Source organism: Phymastichus coffea, unplaced genomic scaffold (assembly GCF_024137745.1).
Source record: "Phymastichus coffea isolate CEN01 unplaced genomic scaffold, Cenicafe_Pcof_1.1 PCOF00021, whole genome shotgun sequence".
Lineage (NCBI taxonomy): Eukaryota > Metazoa > Arthropoda > Insecta > Hymenoptera > Eulophidae > Phymastichus > Phymastichus coffea.
The window spans coordinates 2,962,819-2,973,662 of NW_026706832.1; the positions used below are offsets into that span (position 1 = coordinate 2,962,819).

The 10,844-nt window shown below is 30.2% G+C and overlaps 1 protein-coding gene across 1 annotated transcript; it reads right to left on the bottom strand.

The window, feature by feature from the left end:
• Nucleotides 1–1,506: 1,506 nt before the first annotated feature.
• On the bottom strand, nucleotides 1,507–2,496 carry LOC131675430 (uncharacterized). Its single transcript, XM_058954407.1, has 4 exons — nucleotides 2,291–2,496; nucleotides 2,044–2,211; nucleotides 1,794–1,976; nucleotides 1,507–1,703 (listed from the first exon to the last, which is right to left on the bottom strand). Exons 1-4 carry the CDS (start codon nucleotides 2,373–2,375, stop codon nucleotides 1,552–1,554), a joined length of 588 nt encoding a protein of 195 aa, XP_058810390.1. The 5' UTR covers nucleotides 2,376–2,496; the 3' UTR covers nucleotides 1,507–1,551.
• Nucleotides 2,497–10,844: the final 8,348 nt, after the last annotated feature.

Sequence of the window (10,844 nt, forward strand, 5' to 3'; positions counted from 1 at the left end):
TTCCTGTAGATCGATATGTTGCCACAATGTTTCAAGAAGGTTGCTAACAAGTTGGAACTAACATCTTCTGGAACAGGGAGATTGTTGTCAACGTGTTGTATCGTCGTTATGACAATGTTGCGTGACCGCGCTTTTGCAACATTGCAGTAACATTACTACAACAAAGCCATCGATCGCGTCAAATTTTCTCAAATATTTGTTGTGGCAACATTGTGGAAACATCGAGGCAACTTGTTGAGATAACATTTTGGCAACATTTTGGTTCAAATAAAAGCGGACATTTCAATATTGCTCCAACATTTCCGAAACCTTTTTTTTGGTTGCCGATTAAGTTGCCGTGTTTGGAAATCAATGTTGTAGCAACATTTTGGTAACAAACCTTGCTGGCTGGGTCGTACAAGATGAATTATGAATTATTGGTTGCTGTGGAAGTCATAGAGTGAAAGTCTTCGACTATGATATCTATTTAGTTTTCACTTAAGGAAATACCCGAATAAATGTAAATTGTGACACATTATGGTAATATAATTGTAAAATAATATTGTTTTTGTTGACGTAAATAATGACGTTTTTTGTCTGCCGTGAATTGCTTTCACGGGTGCTAATTGCAGTATTCCGTTAATATTTATATTGATTTATTTGTATGTTTATAAATTTTTGAAAGTTTATACCGTTCAGTGTATAAATATTAATACTTATGTTTTTTATGGCAATTCAACAATTGTATGTAATTTTTTTTTAATTTCTCTTTATCTTATTTTGTTTTTGCTAATTCAATTTGAATTTATTTATATAGTGGTTGATGCTTTCGATGACATTATTTTGAAGCTGAAATAGTTGAGGCGCCATAAAATAAACAACCTCAATGATTCTCATCGCCAATAAACCAACATTATATTTTCTTAATTGTATATTTAGATGTGCGGATAAATTATTAAAAGTAGGATGATACTAAGAGTAGTATAAAAGATGGATTAAGCATGATATAAGTTTTTCTACATTTACAAAAAAAAAAGTTTTTGTTTAGTATAATTAATAATCATTTCTTGCGCTGACAGATTGATGTTTTAGTTTGTATAGTAGATAAACAAATTCATTATACAATTTAGCATCGACTTCTATAATGCATTAATCGTGATATGCACAAAGCATAATGTATATTGATATATTTTTATTTGTTTTCGATTTTTGTAATGATTGTTAAATTTTCTGAAATTATACACAATAAATGATACTTACATGGTGAAAGAATGATTTCTTTAAACAACATGATTAATTAGATAAACAAATGTTAAAGTATTATGAATAATTATGCAGTTAGTCAATTACAATTATAAGTTATTCAATTGTTTCTTAAAGCCGTAGGCAATGTCAAAATAAGTATATAATAATAATAATATAATAATAATAATAATAATTCTATATAATAATGATTATATAGAAATTCTCTATTAATAGTTGAATATTCTAAAATAAAAAAATAAACATTTATGATATGATGAAAATTTATTCATAATAAAAAATTATAAATTCATGGAGTTACAATATAGTTTATTTATACTTAAAAATTTCATAAAAAACTTGTAAGATATCTCTTACTTTATTTTTTTTATCATGATGTATTAATTCCATCTTGGAACGGAAATTTTTCTCTCTACTTCTGAATGTGTTATAATTCTTATTTTGACGATGTTGATGATCACCTAATCAAGAAGGAAAATACAAATATGTTAATATCATGGTGCATAAATTCTCAATTACATTACAAAACATTGTTGAATTTTATTACTTACTTTTCCACGTATTTTTCGAATGAAATTTCCTTTGATTGGTATATCGATGTTGTACATTACGATAACCCTTCCATGTGCTCTTTGTATGTACATTTTTGTGATTGGTATAGCGATGTTGCACATCATGATACTTTTTGTTACTGTCTGACATTTTTCTATTAGCAGGCTTGCAGTTGTTGTTATCTACATGTAATGTATTATTAATAATTATGCACTATACTTATATACATGATATAATACATTCTCTTACCTTCTGCTCTCTTAATGGATAAGTCTCTTTGTTTGATAACGCGTGTTTCATATAAATCTTTTCTACAATAGAAAAACTGTGTATTTATAACATCTTGTCTACAATTCATGGTCCCTTCATTATCTGTTTTATTTGTCTCTTCCTTTTTATCATCTAGAAGAGCTAATACTGAGCAATTTGAAAATTCACTTAATTTTCTATGAAATGTTTATGTCGTTCAGTAATAAAATATCAAAATGATACTTACAGTTATCTTTCGTTTGTAAACATTTCATTTGTAAGTCTTTGAGGTTTAGAGCTAATTTTGAAAACGTGGTACATACAGTATCCATGGCGTTATGTTAAGAAATTAGAGCGTATATTATCCCAAAATTAACTATTATTGATGTGGGTATTAATACGAAAACGGCGAAATTGTCGTAAAGAATTCGTCAATTCTTGAATGTGGTACGATGTGTATGACGTAGAGTATTTTACTATATAAATATATCATTTTCTTGTGGTCCGGAACGACGGAACGGAATTGACGATTGAAATTAAGTTGAAGACGCCTTGCCACACGTTCATTTACCCAATGAACGTGAATTTGCCTTTATTATAACGTAATAGTGAAACGTACGATATTGATGTCCGCATTAAATTTCATGAATGATAATTTTTAATAAATTTTTAATAAATTTAAATACATAAGAAATATGTCTATATTATTTTTGAAGATCCGGTCAGCAAAAATCGAGAGCAAACAAAACAAGATATTTTGCGTTAGGATAATGAATTTTGATATATATCGCTGCCATATTCTGGAATCGTAAACATAAAATTTTTGTTCCTCGATAGCCATATACAATTCTATCTCTTTTTGGATAACCGTCAGGAAAGTAAGTTTGATAATACACAATATATTGTTTTTTAATTTTATTGCTTTCTACGTTGTTTTTTATGAATCGATATTACGCTTTGTCGTATTTTTGGTAGTATGATGAATATCGGCAATACCTATATTGTTATGTTTTTTAGATTACTATATCATACATTTTATATCCGTTTATTACTATTGGTATGCGTTTTTAGGATTTATTTGACAAAACGGTATAATATGTTTATTGCACTACAATTAATTCATGTTTGCTATTTGCCATAGAATTCAAGTTAGTTTCTTTCACAATGCCACCTTTACATAACAGAAAAAGAGAATTAGAGAATAATGATGATGATCAGAATGTTTTGAAGAAAAAGATCAAGATCACCAGATATGACAGTTTTAATAAGATTTGTGAACTTATTAACAGGTATAAATTAATTAACAGGTTTGTTTCCTCGCAAAATTGTTATATGCATTTAAAATTACGATTAAAGTAGAATAATAAATTAAAGTTGATTAAAGTTGATTAATAAATTTTGTAAATATTTCATTTCTGTTATCATAATTTTTACCACATACATTCCACAATGCAATCTTCATTAATAGATATATGTAGAAGTAAATAAAAAGGAACTTTTGAAATAAATTAACTACAAAAATAATTTTTGTCTATTACAGACTACGCTTTTGAGTACCGAGCTAGCGTCAGCAACATTTTTCTGTGCTTTAATGAGATCTCTGCCTACTTTTTTACGATACTCCGATAAATTCAATTTAACGTGGTTTTGAATAGGCAATAAAATCGTTTATTAAATATATTGTACTTATACCACCTGGTCCATTAATTTATATTCAATTTTTATTACTTTAATACTCATACTTAATCTTAGAATCATTTCCAAATAAACAGACAGAAAGTATGTTCTCTATTTACTAACGACATTATTTATCGAGCCAAGCGAGCGTTTACGAACGAGGTTTTTTAAATATAACCGTCGCTTAATCAATAGAAAAATATAAAATTGAACAGACTACAATTATGTTTTCCATTTACTGACGACTTCGTTTTGCGTACCGAGCGAGCGTTAGCAAGCGAGGTTTTTTACGCTAGTATTATATAATGAGTTATACAACTTGTATACGTAGTATTGATTAAAATAAATAATGGATATTTTTTACAATCGGTATACAATCTACTTTATAATGGTATCATACCTATGATAATAGTAGTTCGTATACAATGAATGCACGCATAAGTTTAATAGATTTTTGATGGGATGGCCGAATTTAAATGAGCGGCAGTGTACATTTGCTGACGATATAAATGACCTAAAAAACGTCAAAGTAGACAAAAATGATTTAGTACCTATAAAGAAGATATCACAAGCCGGAAAAGTGCGACACACCTCATTTATTAGTAACGAAATATTGAAAAGAAGTTGAAAAAATTATTTCGAATTTCGAACTTACACAAAAATTTTAATAACTGTCACTCATTTAGCTCGCTATGTTTCACGAGATTCGAAATGATATTTCAAAAATGAAAGGCATTTCATTCTTGTTGTTGGATTAGTAAATTTTGTCGTAATTTTTAGGGTGAGCTCGTAAGACAAGAAAAAATTTTTTCAATTTTGTTATTAATAATAATTAAGACGAGTATGATAATTTTATTCATTGAACCTCATTAATTCCTTAAATATAACATGAAAGAATACACCTTTGTCACACAAAAATAATGTAAATGCTGTTGATATAATTCTCACAAGAGTTACCAATGAATATGATCCTCCTACTTTTAAAGAATTCCGAATTCAACTAACGATAATGGAGTGGTTGTGCCATATGATGTCATAGATGATAAACAACAATCGCACTTTTCAACTGTATTAGTAATGATAAAGCAATCTAACGAGTTTCATGAGAGTTCTATGAGTATCCAGAGTTGCTTCCGATTATAGACTATAAACAAACTTTGGACAATAAAAACATGTTGTCGATTCGAAAAACTACGATTTGTTATTTCATCTTTTCAAACAAAACAAAAAGATCAAAAAAACAAAAATGCTAGTCACTTTTATCATCAAACATCATTAATATGTAACTCTTTCTCAACTCATAGTACTATCCATATATAAATTGAAATTTCAAGATTGGTAAAAATCAATATGCCGTGCTATATGATATATACGTAAATAGATAAGCAATATATGTTTCAAGCCACCTCATCGGGGGTCTAGATAACTTGAAACATACATAGGGATTTACGCATGTGCGCTTGCACGCTGTGCACGCGTGGTGAATTGTCAGAGAATGGGTGGTAATTCCTAATGACCCTCTAAAGTCTTTTACTACCCTAGTCGCGATACCCAGAGCCCCTCCTCCCAACTTATAGTAAATAATAAAATAAGAAATTTTATTATATCGACTGCCAAGGTAGATTCCTCTTATAGAGGTTGTCATACTGTAGAAGTTGGTAAGGCACTTGGTAAGTTATATGCTGGTTAGGTGTGGGCCCTGTGAGAGGGGGTAGCGTTTCCAGCTTGAGGTGCGCTGGTTAAGCTATATGTTGGTTTGGCGTCTCTCTCTAGCTTGAGATGTGTATGGAGGGGGTATGCTTGCTAGGTCTGCATCAAGCTTATATTGAAAGACAGAATTCAGTGCCTCACCCGCACTTAGCTCACGGAGTAGTCTATTTCTACGCTTACGTATTCTACGCTTCTTCATTCACCCGCCCACTCTCCTACTTTACACTTTCCTACCTCCCTTAGATATATTTATTTGTAGTAAGTAGACAATGTAATTATTAGTAATTATCTATTTTTTTTCATTTATTATTTTGATTGTATAAGTAGACAATAAAATCAATAGTATGTAGACAATGAAATTAATAGCATTTATTTAGTTCTTTTTTTAATGATACATAGAGTAGAGAACACTCTGTCGATAATCTTTATTCTCTTTAGTTAACGTTACTATTTCAAAATATACAGATGAATTCTTACAAAAAATATAATCATCTTCAAATTCATCTATTATGTCTATTTCTTGTGGTTTAGCTGGTTTTTTTCTCTTCTTAATCCAAGTATACAATTTTTGTACATTTATAGCAGCACAAATGAAATCAGTATCTTTATTACAATGAAATACGCATGACGTCTTTAATAGATTTGATAATTCTGCTAACGGAGGACGTCTTATATCACTTTCAAGATCTAAAAATTTTCTGTAAATAAAAATGTTATGAAGAATTATATACATAGACTAAATATTTAAACACACATTACTAAAACTCACTTTTCAGGCAGTATACTTTGAAGCCATAGTTCTTTCTCTTTCCCTTTCGTATTGTAACGAGGGAGATAAATCTGAAAATGGGAAAGAGCCCAGCCGGGTAAGCATGTGAAAAGTGCCCTTAGACCTTTCGAAAAAGTGACAAAGCCCAATGTTCCGGCTTATAATGAAACCCCCTCTGCCAAATTTTCAGACCCATATTGACCCATGGGGCAAAATGGGACACTATTTTGTGGTTTTAGGTTTTTTGACAATAGCTCGGTTGGTTGTGAAGATACCTAAAAACTGTAAATACAAAAGTTGTAGGGTTTTTGAAGAGCTACAAATCTATAAACACCAAATTTTTTTAGCGCGAAATTCAAATTTTTAAAAGCATTCGAAAATTCCAATTTAACGCCAATTTTGTCCATTCATACCTGCAACTCCGAAAAAAATCTTGAATATTTCTCATAGATAGGAGTACATGTGTGAATTTTTTCAGATTTTTATAGGTGGCAGAAGGTACCTAAAAAAAATAAAAACCACTAAAAACGAATAAAAAATCCAGTTTTTCGATTCTAGCTCTTTTTGGTTTCATTCCACGATAAAATCAATAGCGCCATCATATTCTACGTTAAAAAATACGTCGAAAACATGCATAACACTTTTATCATCAGACCCATTACACCCTAAGAAATCGACGACTAAACTCCCAATCTTAGCCTGCCCACATGTAATACATGGAAAATCGAAGGTCGCACGTTTCATTGTCGATTTTTCATTACGCGGTAGAGCTAACGATGAAAGTATGATACATGTTTTCGACGTATTTTTTAACGTAAACACAATGGTGTAACTGGTTTTATGGTAGGCCTAATCCCGAAAACGATAAAAGCGAAAAACTAGTGGAAAGCAGCTGCTTTCCAGTAGTTTTTCGATATTTTTTTGACTATAGCACTTTTCAATTACATTCTACGATAAAACCAATCGCGCCATCGGGTTCTACGTTCAAAAATACATTAGAAACATACATCATACCTTTATTATTAGTATCATTATACGACGAGAAATCGACTATTAATCTCTGAAACTCCGTTGAAAGGCTGAACCCAATATTATTATTATTCCTGGCTAGATGCATGACTTATGTTTACTACTCGTACCTTCATAATGATAAAAAAATATTATTTCCCTGTTCACGACGAAGTGCTAAATATTTTAGGATGTTCTTTGTGAAAAAAATCTGTAGGATTTTTCATCAAATTTTTGCACTATTTGGTACTGCGGCACTGTTGAATAAACCACGTAGTTTCAAAATCCTTTTCACTTACTTTTATTTTGCACCCGAATCTCCGATAAAAAAATATTATTTTCCTGTTCACGACGAAGTGCAAAAAATGCTAGGATTTTTAAAACTGATAGAAAACTATTAAATATTTCCAAAACTCAAAACAACGGTATTCCATCGACTATTCGATCGCAGTGCTGCCCTGGTGGCCATTTGCGAAACGATACCTTGCCACATTAAAAGAACCTCCCCCTCCACGAGATACTCCGGACTGTTCTATACTACCGTGCTCGATTCTTACCGCTGATAGTTTATGAATTCGCCATAAACCGTATAGCGCTACGAGCGCTTGGGTCTGTATGCAGCACGGTCTGTAGGTCTAGTCAGAAACATGAAACATGGACATGAGTAGACATGAGTGAGTTCTGACTTCTTTTCTGTGTTCTGTGTATTTATTATTCATATTATATACATAATATACTTAATTGAGCATATAGAAAGTTGGGACAAAAGGTACTGATCTGTATGTTATGGGTAATCACTGAGCCGTATTTTACGAGGGCACTGAATATTTTAGTATCAATTGATCATCGTTCATCGTTTATGGATAAATAAATAGAAGTTATAGAGAGTGAGCATAGGTTAATAATAATACTTTTTTTCATTTACATTAATGTGTTGTAATTTATTATATAATACTAACAAGGCATGGTATATATAGTACTAACAAGGCATCTTATAAAAATCTTATAAAAATCTTATAACAATCTAGAATAGCATAATGATTGTATTAAGGTAGATGTAAGTGTGATATCAAATATCATTAGAGTTATATTTGCAATAAATGATAATATATTTTTGAAAGTTGCTTTTAATATTGAAAAATTAAATATTAATATCGAATCATAATTGCTCAATAAACAGATTATTTCAAATATATGTTTTTTTCTTATAGAACGTGAATATTTGCATCATATAATTTAATCAATAAGCTTCGACTAACAGAGAATTATTGAATTCTTTAAGGTAGTAGATAATTTAGGATTATTGAAACTTATATATTCTTCTATATGTACTCACATCATCATTTCATTATGTTAAGAAAGTAATTCAACTAATTTTTGTATACCAATTATTGCTAATTATCATAAATGTAAACATAAGTGAATGATATTATGATTTCAATAATTTCATAACATTATTTATAGAGTATCAATAAAAAGTCACTGGTTTGAACATAATAATTTAATTGTTGAAAGCACATATTTACGTAAATAAAATCAAAGATTGTCCTGGATTTCTCTCGTAATGATGTGACAATTTAGTCAAGCCTATCTTTCTTTTCCAAATATTTAGTTATGACCACTTTGCTTGAATTTTCAATATTTTTAAGCATGTAACAACGTACATTGTAGGTGATGAATGAATAATTTTGTTATACTTTTATTTGTTTGACCATGCAAATTGAATTGATATCCCATATGATTCTTGCTATTGCAATATTCATGCCGTAAACAGTATGCAATTTATAACTTATATATATTATTAAGCTCAAGACAAACTAATTATTCATTGCATTCAACAAGAATCGTTATTGCTTAAAAAGATGGATAAATATAATAAAGCATATAAATAAATGCTTTTGAATTTCATTAATATCTGTCTAAAAAATCATTAAGGAGTTTTTAGTAAAATCATTACGGATTCAAACTGTGACGCTCATTAGCTAATTATTAATTAGTTAGTTAATTCAAACAAAAATACCAATTGTTTTTCTTTGGTTTTTCACTACTACTTATAAAAAATTGTAGTCAATTATACTGAAAGCTGTTTATTTAAGGTGAGTTGCTCGTGTAATTTTCCATACTTTTTCTCCAACACTTTTTTAATCATAGAATTATAAGTTTCCTATGTAGGATTTCCAAATCATTTGTTCTATTTTATAAGACAAATCTTTTGACATGAATCTCATCCTATTACCATACTTCTAAATTATGGACATGTAAGTTTGATTATTTCTTTTTTATATTAAATGTTTTATGTGCACACTACTTTGACTGAAGCAGTTGTTTGAGGGATTATTTTGTTCGATGAAGGAAGCCTTATAAAAAATACTTAAAATTTTTTACTAAAGCCTCTTTCAAACTGAAATAAGCTATGAAATGTTGCAAAAGGTCGATTTTCCACTACCTTTGCAGATTTAATTCACGTTCCGTGGCTTATTTCAATTTGATATAGGTTTTAGTAAATATTTTAAGAAACTTTTATAAGGCTTAATTCATCAAAGGTAATAAGCTTTTGAGAGCTATCTTCACCAAAATAGTATGCGTATGGAATATTTTGAAATGAAGCTTGGTAAAAAACTCAAATTGCCTACAGAGTGAGTTTCAAAACCTGAAGGAAATTGAGCAAGTATTTAAAATGTTAGTTTTTATCCAAAGAATATATGTGCAAAGTTTCAGGATCCTAGGTCCAAAAATTGAAATAATAAAAACTTCGCTAGGAACCTACTTTATAGATGAAATATAGTAGTTAAAGCTCTGTTGCCATTATCGACTGAGCAAAATAAATTATTCAAAGTTTTCTCTTAAACAAATAAATGAATCAAGCTGAAACTTTTTAGGAACATTCATTGTGCATAAGCGAAGGGTGCTCAACTCTTCTTTACATGAAAATTTCCATGGAAATCGATGGAAAAAAAGGGAAAACTACTTCTAGTTTTTATTTCTTTTCTCGATTTCTATGGAAATTTTCATGAAATAAAGAGTTGAGCACCCTTCGCTTATGCACAATGAATGTCCCTAAAAAGTTTCAGCTTGATTCATTTATTTGTTTAAGAGAAAACTTTGAATAACTTATTTTGCTCAGTCGGTAACGGCAACAGAGCCTTAAGTACTATTAGTACACTACTATTAGTACAAAATGAACCTGCCTCCCCCGTACACACACACACACACACACACACACACACACACACACACACACACACACAGGCGAAACAGTTCATGCGAGAAAGCTCTTCAGGTCGCATATAAAACAAACAGCTATTTAATCTGCATGAGAAGCATATATTTGTAGATTACGTTATGCGGCACGCAGCTCATACGCGATCATATGAATGGACTTACTATACGTGAAAAATACGAGACATATACTATATAGTAAGAGACAAAAATCTGATCTCACGAAAAAATTAGCACATCTGTAAATATCTTCTGACATAAATAACTTTCTAAAACTTTTTTTCTGGCTAATAGGTCTAAGCTATCAATTTGACTTTCGAAAACATGGATTTCGTGCCCGTAAAAGAAAGAAAAAAATTAAATGATTTTCAAAGAAGCCCGGTATTGTCATTTTATTGTAATGAGAGTCTGGCGCTGT